Below are 18,742 nucleotides of genomic sequence, written 5' to 3'. Positions count from 1 at the left end.
GTTACACATTTGATTTCATTTTCTACTTTTAAATGCTGCTTTTTAAAATTCTGTTTGGCAAATCATGTTAAGTGTGTAGCAGACATGATAATTTTGCCTAGTAGCTAAAATGGAAAGTATCTATTTCCAGCCATAACTATTAAACTATTTTCTCACAGATTGATCGTTAATACTCCTCTCCTTCATCTTTCATTCTTTTTACCTTCATTCCCACTCTTCCTTCCTTTCTTAGTCAACATGGTTGGCCTTTTTGGCTCCACACTCTGCTGCTCATTGAGGATATTGAAATGAATAAACCATATTCTCTGCTCGACAGGAGCTTACATTTTGATGGGGAGATGGGAACTGAAACTGATGAATAATGTGGTAAATGTGATTACAGAAATGTGCTCAGAAGATTATGAGAGTGCCGAAGCAAAACTAAAGCTCCTTCACATCTAAGCTATTCAAGAGAGAGCAGTTAAAAAAAAAAAAAAAAAATCCTATCCAATTTATTTTTTAAGACGACAAGAGATCAAATTCAAGATCTGAGATACGATGACACCCCTACATTTCTGGGTCATGTCTTCCCAAATATAAATTATTTTATCTTCTTTTAAAAATAATAATATTTGAGAATAGATATTCATTAGAAATGAGCTTATACCCCCTCGCCTCCCCTCACCATGATGAAGCCATCATAACTTCTTACAGCGCTGCAGAAAATTGAGTCCAGTGACTAGATTCTCACAGCTCAATTAAGAGAGAAATAGCACATCTGGTCATGAAATTTAAAATATTTATAAGGATAAAAGGCCTATAACACTATTAATTCACAGCTAGACGAGAGGAGAATTACTTTGGATTCTTTTATTTCATTTTCATTTCTAGGACAAAATGTGCCAACAATTTCCCTTTTGGTTTAGCTTGAGAACAAATGACTGCTTGCATTTCAGATGATTTTAAGGTAATTTCCTCCACCTTTCCCTCAAGAAAATTTGACTGCTCACTGTTGTTGAGAGAAGACAAGGAAAGGGAATTTTTTATTTAGGAAAGATAACAGTACATTCAAGTCAGTAAAACTGCCAAGTATCTTAAGAGACTTAGTTAAGTCTAGGAGATACAGAAGGCATGTTTTGAGCACGCAAATGAGCTTCAAGACATTCAGTACACAGGGACAATTGCTTGTACTTTTCATCTACACTGCTCCTTGCCTGGCACTTTCAGGAAAGTAGAAAATGTTTCTTTTGCAAGCCAGCCAAGACTATACTGGGAGAAACCTGAAGGCAGAAATGTTATTCATATGTCCCCTTGTTTCTAAATCCCTAACACCAAGCATAGTGTCTGATCAGAATGAGTGCTCAATAAATTTTACAAACATGTGAAGCAATGAATGTGCAGACTGCAATATCATAAAAAGAAAAAAATCAACTACAGTGAGGTAAATGTTGGACAAATCAAACTGTATTTGATCAAGTCAAGCTTTGAAAATCACACTTTCATTGTTTGAAGACAGTATTTGTTTTTATCATCCTAATCAGAAGACTTGAAGAAATGCATACATTACTTTCATCTGATGTAACTGGGAAGAATATGTAAGACTTTGACAGATGCGTAAAAATAGAAGGGAGGACTCTGTTGTGTTAAGGGAATTTGTTAATAAGTTACTTAATGGGTCTTGCAGTCAGAGGGAAATAGACTAATATTGTAACGATCCACTTAATTTTTCTCAAGAGTTTTTGATAGATGGCTGTCATATCTTAGCAGATGTGACAGTGACATTAATTCTACAGAATGACAGATTCTTTGATTACATAATTTACAGTTCATTTTGATGTTTTTCCTAATATTTAGCTTTGATTTCTATTACTGCTTAAAGGGGCTTTGTCTTGATTTTTAAAAGGAGGGGCTTTTAACTTGCAAATTGAGAAATACATTACATTCTAATTCTTAAGATCAAAGAGAGAATTCTTACCATGTAAGAGCTCTGGCTCTGTTAACAAAGCTAACACTTCATATTGATATTTGTTTCTCATTTTAGCAAAGCATCCGCTCTAGTTAATATTTCCAACAGCCATTGCTAGATAACCAAATTCCCCTTTCCTAGGAACACTTAAATCAAAATGCTAATAAGAACTTAGGGAATTAGCCTTAGCTTGCTTATATATTTTAGAAAACAAAAATGCCGTTTATAGAACTGTAATTTCATGATATTTCACTAAGAACTTGTTCTTCAATTCCCCTGGTGTTTATTTTCCTTTCATTATTCTTTTCCTCAGAAAATTATTATCCATAAAAATGATCAGATTGTCTTTTCTGGAACATTTCCTTCCTTCTAGTAAGAGGGAAAAAAAATTGTTTTTTGTTTTTAAAAGGCATGTATTTGTAGCTATTTATTTTAGCTATATTATAGCAAATAGAATTTTATGGAATGATAGATTTCAGGTTAAAGATCTTCATTTATCGGTTGAATCATACAGTCATTCTATAAATATCAACTGAGCACTATGAGTTAGGGTCTTCTTGCTGTCTGTTTGTTTTTTTTTAGATATTGCTTCTACTTTGTTTACTGGAGAAATATGATACAACACAGTTTAGATTATACAGACTGCTTAGACAAGCATAGCGCATGAGATCAGTACTATGTTCAACCACACGAGACAGAGATCAAGTAAATCAGGCACCTTACCTCAAGGACTCAAATGAGGTAGAAAGGTATATGAAAATATATCATACTTAGTACCTTCCATCAGTGTTAGAAAATCCAACTCACACTGACTTAGCTAGCAAAGATGATTTGTTAACTCAATTTACCAGGAAACCCCAAAGTAGGAGAATGTCAGTACAGCTTAATCCTTCTATTTCCTATAATGAAAGATAGACAACCCCAAGACCTTACACTCAAAGAAATAGTTAACAGAGCAGTCAAAACTGATTTGGTTAGAAATTTTAAAACGTGTAATTAATATTCATGGAGAACCCTTTATAAAATAAGAATTAACACAGATGGTTAAGATGGCAGAGAACAACATACTTGTTTAAAAAAAATCGTAAATAGCTTAAGTTGTTGTTGTTAAGTGCCGTCGAGTCGGTTCCGACCCATAGCGACCCTGTACAGGGTTTCCGAGGGTGTAAATCCTTACGAGAGTAGAAAGCCTCATCTTTCTCCCGCAGAGTGGCTGGTAGTTTCGAACCGCGGACCTTAAGGTTCGCAGCCCGATTCATAACCACTACGCTACCAGAGCTCCTTAAATAGCTTAAGTAGCATAATGGAAATAACTAAAAAACAAAGTAGTAGCTAAAAATAATATAACCTTCTAGTTAAGACATAGTTAGGTGACTTACTATACGCTAGGCACTGTTACACTTTATTTGGATTTTATTTAAATTCCTCCTCATACAACAATATTATTATCACAACCACAGTCTCCAGGTGGTGCAAATTATTTGCACTGGACTGCAAGGTCAGTTTGATCCTCAAGGTCAGTAGTTCAAGTGCACCAGCCACTTCTCAGAAAGGTGGCTATGGCTTGCAACTGATTTGACAGCCCTTAACAGCAGCATCCACTAGCTGAAAGGCTGGCCATTGGAATGCACCAAGAGGCGTCTTGGGAGACAAGTCCAGAAATCTGTTTCCAAAGGTCACAATTTTGAAAATCCTATTGAGCTGTTCTACTTCACATACGTGGGTTAGCAGGAGTAGGAATTGTCTCATCAACAAGAAGCACCAATTATAGTACTACCATTTTACAGATTAGAAAATTAAGATACAAAGGTGTTGAAAATTTTTCTCAAAGTCGCAAGACTAGTAGGCACTAGACTACTAGTCCTGTAAGCTCGGTGATTCAAATCCATCAGCTACTGCATGGAAGCCCTATACAAGGTGACTATGAGTTGGAACTGACTCATTTGCACTTAACAACAGTCAATTCCAATGTACTGTTACGAAACCACTTACTAGAGCTAGAAGATTGAGCTGGCAATTCATTAGAATGAAGCAGAAAGAGATTAAAAAAAAAAAAAAGATAGGTGTAAAGAAGTAAAGGGTAAGGACAGGAGAACAGAGTCAGAAGTTCCAATACCCAAGCGAAGTTCTAGCTGGAAAACAGCAATAATGAAAAGCAGGGAATGTTTAAATGTATGATGAATTGAGAATTTCTGAGAAGTGAAGAAACACAATGGACTTACTTTTAAAAGAGCCCATGAAGTACTCAACAACACAAATATAGGAAAACAGGTATCCGATTTTAAAAAAGAATATTTCCATGATCAGATTTTTCTTTCAAAACAATTAATTCATGGGCAGCTTTAGATATGAATCAGAGGCTCTAAATTATACAAACTAGGAGATAGTTGCAATAGTTTCAGACAAGAGATAATGAAACCTGAACTAAAAAATTAGAGATAAGAATAAAGAACCAGGAAGAGTCAGAAAACAAATGCTGATACTAACAGTAATGATGAATTAATTTTGTTAACTGCCTTCAAGTTGGGCATGTGTTGTAAAGTAGAACTGCCACCTGGGGTTTCTTGACTGTAATATTTAGGGAAGCAGTTCACCAGATCTTTTTTTTCTACAGAGAGTTTCTGGGTAGGTTTGAACTGTCAACCTATAGGTTAATAGTCAACTGCAAACTATTTGTGCCAGTCAGACTCCTACAGTGGGGAAATACTAAAGTCAAATCATAGACCATCTACCCCATAGTATGAGAAACCCTAATGAAACACAACTACAACATAAAACAATGTTCAAATTTTAGGATAACAGAGAAAAGAATCCAAATATTATTCTTATCTGATATGTCTCAGAAACAGATCATTCCTTTATAGTGGTATAACCCAGCGTTTAAAAGAGCGAAATCCTTTACTCCAGGAATATTGAATTATATCCCATGGAAGTAATGATAATGCTAATTTACTATATTTCGTTGTTAGCATAGTGGATTGTGAGCTGGTCTGCTAACCACTAGGCCAGCAGTTTGAATCTACCACCTCCTTCATAGGAGAAAGATGAGGCTTTCTGCTCCTGTAAAGATTTACAACCTCAGAAATCCTATACAGGGTTGCTATGAGTCAGAAATATATATATAATTATTTTTAGGTACCAAAGAGTCAGTTCTGGGTCACAGGACCCTAGGCACAACAGAATGCATTGTTGCTGAGTCCTGAAGTAGTCTCATAATTGCTGCTGTGTTTGACCTCATTTTTGCTGCTACTGTGTCAACCTATCTCATTGAGGGTCTTCCTGTTTTTCACTGACCCTCTGCTTTACCAAGCATTATGATGTCCTTCTCCAGAGGACTGGTCCGTCCTGATAACATGTCCAAAGTACATGAGACCAAGTTTTTCCATTCTCCCTTCTAAGGAGCATTCTGGCTATTTCTTTATATATAAATACATTATTGTTGTTGACTGCCTTCGAATTGGTTCCAACTCCTAGCGACTATGTATACAGTTTCTGAAACTTTTCAAATTTTTTCAGGAGCAAAAAGTCTTATCTTTCTCCTGTGGAGCAGCTAGCGTGTTCAAACTGCCAACCTTGTGGTCTGCAGTCCAGTGAACCACCATGCTCCATATATATATGAGTCCTGACGAGGTGCTGTAGGATAAACACAAGGATGCAAAATCTATTTGAACTACAGGGTTGGCAGTTCAAATCCACCAGCTGTTCCTAGTGTCCTATACAGGGTCTCTGAGAGTCAGAATGGACTGCACAACACTAAACAACATATATATATATATATATAATATATATGTGTGTGTGTTTGTATACATATACATAAACATATATATATATAGGTGTATGATGGCTTTGTATGATAAGCACTGAACCACAAAGTCAGCAGTTCAAACCCACAGGAAAAAGATTACACTTCCTGCTCCCCCAAAGATTTACAGCCTCAGAAACCATACACAGGGTCATTATGAATTGGAACCAACTCCACAGCACTTAATAACAACAGCATATATATAATATGAGTGTGTTTGTATACATATACATAAACACACTCATGAGAGGACTTCAAAATGTTCATAGAAAAATGGAATGAAAAGATAATGGAAAATTCCCATGAACTTTTTGAAGTCCCCTCATATAGAGAGAAACACTACTCTAGAGACAATATTCTTCTAGCAGATATTTTTAAATGTGAAATACCAGTAAGTAGTGTTATGCTTTTCAAACATGTCTATTTACAAGACAGGAAGAAGTGAGGATAGGAGGAGAAAAATCAAGTAGAGAGATAATTAGTTAAAGTATTAAAATAACATCACTCAAATGAATTATCAATGATAGTATTGTGGATTGAACGTGTTTCCCCCACAAATGTAATGTGACCCTCTCTAGTAACAGCATCTTTGACGATGTTATCAGTCAGGATAACATGAGATCATACTGGAGTGGGGTGGGGAGGCTCTAACCCCAAATGACTCATATTTCTAGGAGAAGATTGAAACTTGGCTGATTATCCTGTCTTTTACCTTTACCTTTGTATTTTTCATCCCTTTGTGTCTCTCTCTGCGCTTTGTTATGGGATATTTTATTCTGATTATCTCTGATTCACTAATTCTGTCTTCATTGCATCTAGTCTGCTCTTCATCCATGTACTGAGATGTTAATTTTGGTTATGGCATTTTTCATCTTTGGTACTTTTATTTTGCAACTTCTAGTTATCTGCCAACATTCCCAATTTGGTCTTTTATTTCATTGAATACCATAAGCCTAATAATTTACAATTCTCCAATTGGTCTCTAATTGGTCTTTCTCTACTGTTTTGTGTTACATTTTTATTTCATGCATATGTTCTTGTTTCTTGGGGTATTTGTTTATTTGATTACTTTTTATTATACAATAATTATAAATTCATGAGAAGTTGAAAAGGAAATATGGAAATATCCAGTTTACTTTTTAATAATTTCCCCTAATGGTTACATCTTACATAACTATAGTATAGTATCCAAAGCAGGAAATACTTAAACCAAAAAATGATCCCCTGAGGTCATCTTTAAAGCTAATAATTGTTTAGCTTAATTAGAAATAATGTTTGCCTTGTTCTTTTAAGGAAGTATCAAAATGAGAGCAAATTGACAGTGCTAACTTAAAAGGTAAGATAAGAAGCTTAGGGACAGTAAGCTTACATTGATGATGGTGAAACAATTTGAAAAAGAACATCTAGAAAGGTAGCATAATGGAAGAATGCAACCAGCATCACTGAAATGGACATGAAGAAATCATTAAATTGATCTGTGTTTTATTGGGTATCTTGTCACCAAAAACAAACAAAGCAGGAAGATTTGTGGAACCAAGATGCAATCAATATGCTAGGAAACTAGTCTATCACCACCAGAATCTTCCTCACTTTACACTTATGGTCACACTTCCCCACCACACTCTGTCATTCATAACCCCTAACCACTTAATCAGTTCTCTGTCCCTATAATGTTGTCATTTAAAAAATATATAAATAGAACTATACAGTATGGAACCTATAACTTTTAGAGGTTGGTTTTTTCTTTTCCTTTTCTCTTTTTTGGTGAGTCAAACCTTATTATTTGCAAAATTGCCTGCAGAATTGCTGTGAGGTAATCCTGTATTTTTTTCAGAAAATGTTTATGCTTCCTTCTTCAGACAATTGATAGCCTGACACTTTGAAATTGCTTGGTTAAATTTTAAGAATTAAGATATTTAAAACCTGAGGTACACTTCTTGCAAGGATCTGGGTAACTTTTGGTTCATACTTCTAAGATGCAACCTTTTCAGGGTTGCAACGCAAAGTTTGAGGGATGCAGCATGTTCACTATGGCCTCCTACCTTGGTTGGCTCAGAACCTCAATCCCTGCCTTCCATAGACTTTGAGTTTTTAGTTTCTCAACTGTCCCCTCGGAATTCATCAGTCATCTCCACACTAAAAACAGTTCCAAGCTCCTGACTTACTTCTTGGGCTTCTTTCTCTCTCTGTCTGGATTTTACCACACTAGTTTTCCACTTTCTTTTTAACTTCCTATGTCTTCAAGTGATTTTTTTTTTTTTAATTCTTGCCCAGCTTTGTAAATTATTCTAACAGTAGCTTGGTCTAAATTACCTTGTTAGCCATTACTAGTAACAAATGTTTCATATAGTCACATCTTTGGTTCATATTGTATTTTAAATAGTTCCAGTTTTCACGTAGTAATTAGGATATTTGACCTTTCTTGAGATTTGTATTTTCTCAATATAATACTTGCCTGAGGCTGTTATGGAATGCTGCTTTCTCTAAGAAATTTATGCTCTTGACTTGGCTATACCTTTTCCCAACCACTATTCCTTCATTCTGCTACTTTATTTATTTAAATGCATGCTTGCCTGGTCACTGTAAGCATTTTTATTAAAAAAAAAGCCTTTCAAAATTAATTTGACTTATTCTGTTCCTAGAAAAGGATGCTGTTAATAAACAAAATTTTCATGATTCCCAATTATGACCATTTTAATTTTTTTCTTCCATTGCTTATTTTGTACCAGCTTGCAGTACAAAATGAGTTATAGTCCTTCTATTATTCCCATTAAACGATGCTAAGCCCATATCTGAAGTCCTGGTGTGGTGCTGTAGGATAAGCACTTTACTGGTAGCCACAAGGTTCATGGTTCAAACCTAGAACTGCTCCTTGGAAACCTAATACTGGGTCCCTATGTGCTGGAACCAACTCTATGGCACAATGACAACAAAGCCCCTATCTAGTCTACCCCAGGAATGTCTTTCTTGCATCTCTAGAACTCTGCTTCTTATGAAAACTGTAAGTCCACTAAGGATAATTTTTTGCAATTAGCCCTGATTATTATTGCTGGAGAGAACACAGGAAAGTCATTATTGTAAGAGACTGGTTGCTACAAGTCCCTGAAGTACACTTTATTCACATGGTAAATTTTCTTCTCAGAATCTGTTTCCCACTGGTTAACGTAGAATAATGACTGTTACTCCCAGATCTCATAGAGTGTAAGTAGGCAGGAAAATATGAGGCATATTAAAATGCATGTAAGATCAAAATAATTCCCTAGATTTTGTAATTTCATCATTTTAATATATATTTTTTCAGAAAATGTTTACGCTTCCTTCTGCCAGACAACTGGTATCCTGGTACTCTGAAATCACTTTAGTTAAATATTTAGGATTGAGATTTTTTTTTTTAAAATGATTGTTTCTTAAACATATATCAAGGGACCACTCACTCTTAGCCATGTGTTGCACTGTTTCATGCCCACATGTAACTTCCAAGTAATGGAAAGAATATATTTGTGCTCAAGAAGCTTAAATTTTAGCTAGGAAGAAAAATCACATAGAAAGCATAAACTACACATGAAATACTTCTATATATGCAAAATGACAGTATGAAAGGTGTGTATTATGCCATTGGAATGCCAATTAGAAGAGTAAAAATAAGTTGAGAATGTTGAATAAGAAAAAGACTTGAAAAACATTTTGAGGACTGTCTTAGACTTTGACTTACACAAGAGAGGGACACTTATTCTGCCTGTGGTATTTTTTTTTCAGACCTTTTCTTTCCAAGAGTTCAGAGTACCCATATTTATTATTTTTCTGCAGAATTCTGAAGGGAATTTTATAGTATGTTGGCACACAGTTAATATTTTTTAAAATGCTCAAGAATATGTTGTCAAGGGTATTATGTATAGAAATGGGAAATGGAGAAAGAATAATGTGGGTAGATAATCATCTCCAATCTCAGTTTAATACTGTTATCTTCCCTAATTCTATTCAACAGAAAATTACTTCCTGGAGAAATTACTGCAGGGAATAATAAAACACTCAACATATGGATGTTAACCTTAAAGAGCTTACAATTGTCAGCGAGCACCTAGGTGAAAAGTTAAACAACATGCAGTAGTTACATAGCCATACAAGAAATGTCACAGACCATAGATGATAAATACCAAAAACATCAGCTCTGACAAGTCTTAGCAAAGTTCATAGGCGAGGATAATCCTTGGGGACTTGTGTGGAAGAAAAGTGTTTAAAGAGAGATGTAACTGGAATCATTTCAGTTTAGACACCACAGAGGTCATCTAGATTATTCTCTTCTACTAGATGAATCCAATTAGATGAATCTCTTCTAGAGTATCTCTAATAAACAGTTCTTTTTTCGTGTTTTTTATCCTTTTCATTGATGTAGAATTCACCTTCATGAAACATCTCATTTCAGATTTATTCAATGTTTTTCTTCTCCTAACCCCATGTGATGGTTAAGGTTGGGTGTCAACTTGTCTGGGCCATGATTTTTTGATTTGGCAGTTGTGTAACGATGCACTGTGCTCATTGGCAATGATGTAATCATCCCCCACATTTTCATTTGATGTGATTAGCCGTTATCTGATGTAAGGGTGGGATGCACCCTCCTTACTCAGGTCACAGCCCCGGTGTAAAGGGAGTCTCCTCTGGGATGTGGGCTGCATTGAACATATATGGATGCTCTGGCCAAACTTTCTAGTTTTTCTGATTGTTTGGGATCCTGCATCCAGCTCTCATCATCTGACCTACGGTTCTTGGGACTTGAGGCAGTGTCGATCTTGGGATTCATTAGTCTCTGCAGACTATGACTCGGTAGTCTGCCATCTTACTTGATGATTATGTGAATCAGGGAAAGTCTCCAGCCTCACATCTGATCCACAGACTTGAAACTTGCCAGCCTCTACAATTCTGTTAGATATTTTATTGAGATAAGTCAAGACAGATAGATAGATAGATAGATAGATAGATAGATAGATAGATAGATAGACAGACAGATAGACATAGATATACATAAGGAGCTCTGGTAGCATAGTGGTTAGGAGTTGAGCTGCTAACCTCAGGGTAAGCAGTTCAAAATTACCAGTCATTCCGTGGCATAAAGATAAGGCTTTCTGCTCCTGTAAAGATTTACAACCTCAGCCACACTGAATAATTTTCATCTTGTCTAGATGGGTCTGGTAAAAAGAGATGGGGATACGATTCTTATGATTTAATAGTGAGTAATTGTTATCATGATTAATTGTGACTGTCACAATTGTAAAGGTAGAAGTTTAGTAACAAAAATGGGGGAATAGTTAATCTTACAGTCCAAAAACAGGGGACCCTAGGACCATCAAGAGAGAAGAGCACAAGTGGAATGCGGGACCTTAGCCAGAGAAACAGGGACACCAGAGATGGAGGCAGAGATGGGGACATGGAGAAAGGGTATAGATGAGGACTCTAGATTCATGGGAAAAGAGGGACTAAGAGCTGGTGGTCAGGAGGCAGACTTGCAGAATGTGCCCTTTGGTGTGTAAATTATTATATATGCCTGAGTGTTTAATAAAAAAAGAGAGAGCTCAAATGAATAGAAAGAAATACTGTTAACTAATGATACATGGAGGGGATTATAATCAATGTAATGAAACAAGGTATATGATTTGTTGAATGTAAAATTGATCATCTGCCCTTTAAACTTTCACTCAATTCACAATAAAAACATTAAAAAAAAAAAAAAAGATTTACAAATCAGAAACCCTATGTAGGGTCGTTATAAACTCAGAACTGACTCCACAGCATATACCACCACCACCATAGATATATTGATGTTGTTAAGTGCCATAGAGTCAAATCTGACATATATATATATATACACACATATGTGTGTGTGTGTGTTGTTATTACGTGCCATCAAGTTGGTTCTGACTCATAGTGACTGTGTGGAGAATTTGCGAGGAGTGACTGGTGAGTTTGAATTGCCAACCTTGTGGTTCAAGCCGACCTTGAGGTCTAGCTAGTGTATTACCCTGATGAACAGAGAAAGAAATTTACTTCAAGGAAATGGTTCAAACAAATTTGAAGAAATGGCTTATCCGATTGGGGGGACTGGAAAGTCCTAATTCATGGGTCATGCAAGGTAAAAGACATATCCTCATGTAATTGCAGGGTCTGATGAACTCAGAATCTCTAGGTCAGGTGGCAGGCTGAAGGACTCTGCTGGCTCACGGGTTTGCCAGAGATGGTAAATTCAAAATCTGTGGGTCAAATAGAAGGCCAGTGAGTTCTATAGGCTTGCATCTCAAGAACTGAAGGTCTTGAGGTAATAAAATTGCAGGGTAGAGAAAAGAATGAGTTTTGGCAGAACATTCATTTATATGCTTGAGGGAGGCCACACTTCCAAGTAAACTCCTCTTTTAACTGATTGGCTGCTCACATCAGATCACAAAACGGAAGGTGATTATATAGTCTGTCAAAACCTAGCCCAGCAATAACCATCACATAGCATTAACCATCACAGTGACTCTAAGGATGTACTTTGTCCTGTCCTAAGAGTTACGACCCAGTAGCTCCAGCCTCCAGTTTTCTTTTACTTCTGACTTCCTTTCTTCTTGTAGTTTGATCAATCTTGCATCCATTCAACATAGCATAATGCTTAGAACCTGTTGGAGTTCATGTCCCATCTTAGCTGAGTTACTTTGACCAATTACTCAATTTACTTATAACTCAGCTTCCTCTTCTCAAAAAAAAATAGAGGGTTTTCTAGGATTTTAATAATTACAACCATTAATGAGTTAATATACCTAAAGCGCTGAGATCAGAGTCTGATCTGTGCTATGTATGTTATTTGTTGGAGTCCGGATGTGGCGTTGTAGGATAAGCACTGGACCACAAGGTTGGTTTGAACCACAAGTTTGGCAGTTCACACTCACCAGTTTCTCTTCGGAAACCTTATAGAGGGTCACTATCGGTCAGAACCGCCTCAAAGGCACTTATCAACATCAACAGCATTACTTGTTATTTGGAATCACTTTAATTCATTCATTCAGCAGATGCTGATATTCTGTTAATACCGGGGATACACTAATTAACAGGACATTGGTCACATTTCTCCTGATTTTGTGAGAAAGACAGTGACTTTGGAATCAGATGTTGTTGTTATGTGCCGTGAAGTCGGTTCCGACTCATAGCGACCCTGTACAGGATTTCCGAGGCTATAAATCTTTACGGGAGCAGAAAGCCTCATCTTTCTCCCGCGGAACAGCTGGTAGTTTCGAACTGCTGACCTTGCGGTTCGCAGCCCGATTCGTAACCACTACGCTACCAGAGCTCCTGAACCTCAGGAATAGCAGTTCGAAATTAGCAGCTGTTCCATGGGAGAAAGATGAGGCTTTCTGCTCCCGTAAAGATTTACAGCCTTGGAAACCCTGTACAGGGTCTCTATGGGTCGGAACCGACTCCACGGCACATAACAACAACAACAATAATTCCTGAGGTTAGCAGCCCGATTCGGAATCACTACGCTATCAGATAGCTAGATGCTATTTTAGAAGCCCCACTTATTTCTTTGGGAGCCCTGGTGTGGCGCTGTGGGCTAATGCGTTAGACTGCAAAGTTGTTTGAACTGCAAAGTCATTTGTCAAGCTCACCAGCTGTTCCTCGGAAACTCTATACAGGGTCTCTATGGGTCGGAATCCACTTGACGGCACTTAATTTATTTCTTTGAAACCTTGTATGAAGTACTTAATCTCTGTGAGTCTGTTACCTCATCTGTAAAATGAGGATTAATAAAGTCAACTTTGAAATGTTATTTTATTAAATAAGAAAATATACTAACTGCCTGGGAAATAGTTGGAGCCCCTCCCTTACCCTTCTTTTCCTACAGTTCTATGACCACACCTGAAGCTGTGGTCCCCGCCCAGAATTTAGGAGACATCTCTTCCTTCTAAAATACCAGACAAAAGTACAGGGGAACTGATCTTCTGGATGGGTGAGACCATCCATCCATGTGGGATGAAACAGAGACCAGATACAGGGAGACAGCCCCTGGACTACATCTCCCGGGATGCTCAGCAAGAGGGAGCGCCCCGCCCCGCCCAGCTCCGTCCCGCCCAGCCCGGCACCGCGGGCGCTGCCCAGCCGGCGGAGCGAAGCGCGGAGGCTACAAGTGCCACGGCTGGTTATTGGGAGACTTTCCCAAGGAACCGCGCAGGGCCACGCGCGCGATACTCGAGCGGCTCCGAGTGGCCCAAGTAGGAGGTAAGTGGTAGAGAGTGCACAAGGAAGATGAACTGGGAGAGAGAGACAGACCGGGAACCTAGAGGAGCAGAGGCGCGCATCCCCACTCTCTGCCTAAACTGCCTGCCTTGCCTCCGGATTCCCGGCGGACGCTGCCCAACTCCGGGTGCCCCTAACGGGTGCAGAGTTCACCCGGAATGAATTGGTTGATTTCTCAGCTCCCGCGAGGGACTCCACGGCTCGATGCCGACGGCGCGCCCTTCCCGCACAGAGCGCGCAGGACGAATCCCGAGGTTTCCTTTCCCGGACCAGCCTCGTCTGTACCAGTTAGTTCCATTGCAAATATTATTGCTTTAAATTGATTGCTGCCGGACAGAGGAAAGTGCAGTGTTCTAGCTCTGAGGTGCAGTTTTGTTAAATGGGCTCTTAAATAGATCAGAGAAAAAAGAGGGAGGGGACGAAAGAAAAGATCCTTTAGCTGATCCCCTGGGATTACCCATTCTCCATTGAGGATGGAAGCCCCGGATTACAGTGCTGCAAAGGAAATTGACTGAGAGCTAATAAATCTGATGAAACAAGCGAGAGCCTTCTTTTCCTCAGAGATAAAGACCCCCCCAAAAAAAGACTTAAGTGCCCAAGTGGAGATTTCTATCCCCCATTGTTAAGAATTGGAAATCACTTAAAGGACCCTCTAGGTTTTATGCAGAGTAGTCTAATTCGATGAGTTAATTGTGTCAAAGGTTCCTAAGAGCACCTATATGACTGAAGGAATTGGAAGAAGAGTTCTCATATCGGAAACTGATGGAACACTGACCATTGCTTCATTCATTGAGGGATTCTGCAGTAGGGGCTGCCCGTTTGCCGGGGGAGAAATATGGTTCAGTTCTGATTTTCATACACTGATATTTTTTGTTTTAGTTGCTGAGAAACAGTGATAATTGGAAAGTACTGTTACTAAAAACCCAAACTCTGATGTAGAACAGAAATGGCTAGTCGCTCTCCAATATTTAAGACTGACTTTAGGCGTGAGCCCTCGTACGTGCATCTGTGTGGGTTACCAGCTGTTGGAGCTGTGGATTTTCAAACATAACAAGCTTAAAGCAATGGGTTAAGTCAAATATCGCAATTGATTTGAAGTAAAATAAAAGGGACCCTTGTTTGAAATGCAGGTAGGTGGGAAGTGAATTTTATTCCTTGGGAAATATGGCAGAGGCAGAGAGAGAGAGACACATGGTTTTCTGCTTAACCCAGAGTACTGTCTCAGAAAGGTCCCTTGCTGCAGTGGGGTGAGGAAATGTCATGGTTATGAAATTAAAGAAAGGGAACCTTGGAAATAGCTGCTTACCTGTTTATAGTCTCAACAGAACCCTAGCTTTTAAATTTTATGGTATGCTTTTTTTTTGTCATTCTACAAAAAAATCTGGAATAGGTTTGCGAACATTTCTGAGTGGTCAATGGGGAGAGGAAGAAGTCAGACTCACTGTCCAGGAGTAGCTGAAAGTTACCTGGCGCAGCCTGTTGTGTGATCATGGAAAGGTGGGCTGGCCTGTTGCATTTCCCAGGGATCATAGTGGGTGTGTTGTCTGCTACTTCCAGGTCCACAACAAGCTGTCCTAAACATCCCTGTAGCAGTGAAGGGATGGTGCTGAATGGAAGCACAATGAGCTAACTCACAGTCTAGAAAAACCGGGCTGTGTGTGTGTTTGTATATGTGTGTGTGAGGAGGGTCATTATTGGATGCATGTAAACAAGTAAAGTTAGTAGAGGTGGTTGGTTAAAGTGGCCCTCTTCCACCCACTTCTGAGATGTTGTTAAGTGCCCTTGAGTCAGTTCTGACTCTAGTGAGGCCGTATAGGATTTCGAAGGAGTGGCTGGTGGGTTCACACCACCGACCTCATGGTTACCAGTCCAGTGCTGATCCAGCAGAGCTACAACACGACTCATAACAACAACAACTTCTACCCACTTAAGGAGATACCCAGTCAAAATACTTCAGGAGAGCTATGATTGATGGTAGCAAATCATCAGTTCACCCCCTGTTGTTTTGTTGCTGTTAAGTACCATTGAGTTGGTTTTGAGTCATAGCGACCCTGTATAGGGTTGCCAAGGAGTGGCTAGTGGGTTTGTACCCACAATCTTGTGGTTCACAGTACAGTTTTGATCCTGCAATGCTACACCAGGACTCCACTAAAGTGAATCTGCATTAGAATCTATTCTGAACTACAGCCGAATTGTTAAGAACCTTATGTTTTCCTAGATTCTCCAGAAAATCAGCAGTTCTGCTAAAAAGGGTCTCTGCTTTTCTCATTTGTGTCTCTGTACAGGAAACCTGCCTTCTCATTTGAGGGATCCTGTCACAGAAATGTGTGAGTCCTTGGATAAATTTGGCTTGGGTGACGGCAGTGCTTTCTCCAGTGACACTGCCACTTCCTCCTTGTAACTTTTCGACCCTGACCTAATCTTCTCAGTGTTAACCGCTGTGCTAAGTCAGGATCTGCCCTAAACACACTTGCCTGCCCCTAGGTATCCTTGGCCTTCTTTTCCCCCTTTTACAAGGAGGTAGGGTATTGGCTGCAAAGGGTTATAGGGACCTCAGGAAGCAACCCTTCTTAGTGCAGTCTTAGCTTCTGTGCGGTTCTTATCTAACTGTTTTGCTATTGGCAGAATTTCCAGAAGCTGCTGGGAGATGTCTGAGTAGCTCTGATGGAGCTCCACTCCCTTGCTAAGAAGAGCAGCCAGGCAGACCTGTGTGATGCTGTGGACTGGAGTTCAGGAGGGCCTCCTGGGGACCAGACAGATGCAGCAGCCACTAGAGCTGCCCTCTGCTGCCAGAGACACTGCACATCCACACCAAGAGCAACAGTGTTGGAATCATCTAAACTGAGCCTTTCTCCAGCTCCCCCTTCTTCCTCTGTACAGGACTGTGGTATTCAGCCAGACCCCTTACCACCAGAACCTGTCAACCCCGAGAACAAACAAATAATAGAAGAACGGAAAGTCTGCAGCTGCTGCAGCCAGGAATTGGAAACTTCTTTTACCTATGTGGACGAGAATGTCAACTTGGAGCAGTGGAACCAGAGCTCTCCTTCCACAAAAGGGAGGAATCACCCAGGAACTCCTGGCTGGGGAAATCCAAACGAGTGGCCCCATGAGCCTGCCATGTCTTTGATATCCGAAGATGAAGATGACACAAGTTCTGAAGCCACATCATCAGGGAAGTCCGTAGACTATGGCTTCATCAGCGCCATATTGTTCTTAGTCACGGGGATCTTGCTGGTGATTATTTCTTACATTGTCCCACGGGATGTGACTGTGGACCCCAACACTGTGGCCGCCCGGGAGATGGAAAGGCTGGAGAAGGAGAGTGCAAGGCTGGGGGCTCACCTGGACCGCTGTGTGATTGCTGGACTCTGCCTCCTCACACTTGGAGGCGTCGTTCTGTCCTGTTTGCTGATGATGTCTATGTGGAAGGGGGAGCTGTATCGTCGAAACCGATTTGCCTCTTCCAAAGAGTCTGCAAAACTGTATGGTTCTTTCAACTTCAGGATGAAAACTGGTACTAATGAAAACACGCTGGAACTATCCTTGGTAGAGGACGATGCTCTTGTTGTACAGAGTTAATTCTGGTGTGAGCTTTGTAAGAGTCTACCTTAGCATTTTATATGGAAAAGAACACATGAACAAACAAAATTAACCATGCAATTTATTTGCCTGGCAAGAAAAGTTTATTTCCCAAATCAGAAGCCACTGAGTGTTTTCATTCCTGTTGTAGCTTTCGTTTAGAAAAAACACCATGTGGAATGGTGTTGAAGAAACCACAACCAGTCTACATCTTTCCTTTGAAAGGACCGTGATTGCCATCGGCCTTTGCTTCTACAGCAAAACATTTCTAGTGACCGGCATACACAGGATTTCTTTGACTTGAATATGAGATATTATTATTGGGCACTAGGCGGTCTTACCATAGTAGGACCAATTGTTAATCTATTTTGTGAAAACTAACTTAAGCATCCATCCCATAATAAGGCATACATTTAATTCTCAATGGTGCTTATCTGTTTTCTTGCTAATTTTTTCATTTTTTTGTAACTTGGCTAAGTACTAAAGTAGAGTTTTTTTGAGTTTGAGTGTTTTAAAGCTTTAAGATGTTAGTCATAAAAAATAAAAAGGTTTAAAAAATACATTTGAAATTATTCCCATATTAAAGAGATAATAAAGTAATTAAGATAAAAGGAAACTTACAGAAATCATTATCAGACAAAACTGAATTCAACCCAGAGTGGTGAGCTCTAGGCATTGTTGTTAAGTACGCTTGAGTCAGTTCGACTCATAGCAACTCATAGGGTTCCTGAGGAGAGGCTGGTGGGCTTGAACTGTCACTTTGTGGTTTAGACAGACATTTGAGCTAGGCATTGGTGGTGGCTGTGTGCCATGGAGTCAGTTCTGACTCATGGCGACCCTGTACAGGGTTTCCGAGGCTGTAAATCTTTACGGGAGCAGAAAGCCTCATCTTTCTCCCGCGGAACAGCTGGTAGTTTCTAGCCACTGACCCTGAAGTTAGCAGCCCGAATTCTAGCCATTATGCTACCAAAGATCCTTGAGCTACGCATTGTTGTTGTTGTTAGGTGCTATCGAGTCGGTACCAACTCATAGTGACCTTGTTTATGCACAACAGAATGAAACACTGCCCGATCCTGGGCCAACCTCACTATTGTTGCCACACTTGAGTCCTTCAATGCTGCTACTTGGCCGGTCCATCTCGTTGCAGGTCT

General features: G+C 39.3%; 1 protein-coding gene across 1 annotated transcript; it reads left to right on the top strand.

The window, feature by feature from the left end:
- Positions 1-16,673: 16,673 nt before the first annotated feature.
- Positions 16,674-17,591, top strand: TMEM74 (transmembrane protein 74). The gene has a single exon (XM_006830643.1). The coding sequence runs from the start codon at positions 16,674-16,676 to the stop codon at positions 17,589-17,591; it is 918 nt and encodes a 305-aa protein (XP_006830706.1).
- Positions 17,592-18,742: the final 1,151 nt, after the last annotated feature.

The sequence above is a fragment of the Chrysochloris asiatica genome, unplaced genomic scaffold (assembly GCF_000296735.1).
Source record: "Chrysochloris asiatica unplaced genomic scaffold, ChrAsi1.0 scaffold00001, whole genome shotgun sequence".
Classification (NCBI taxonomy): Eukaryota; Metazoa; Chordata; class Mammalia; order Afrosoricida; family Chrysochloridae; genus Chrysochloris; species Chrysochloris asiatica.
This window is presented reverse-complemented; position numbering and strand designations above follow the sequence as displayed.

Excerpts from the sequence above, each read along its gene's own strand:
- TMEM74 (XM_006830643.1), top strand. The coding sequence starts at position 16,674 with ATGGAGCTCCACTCCCTTGCTAAGAAGAGCAGCCAGGCAGACCTGTGT.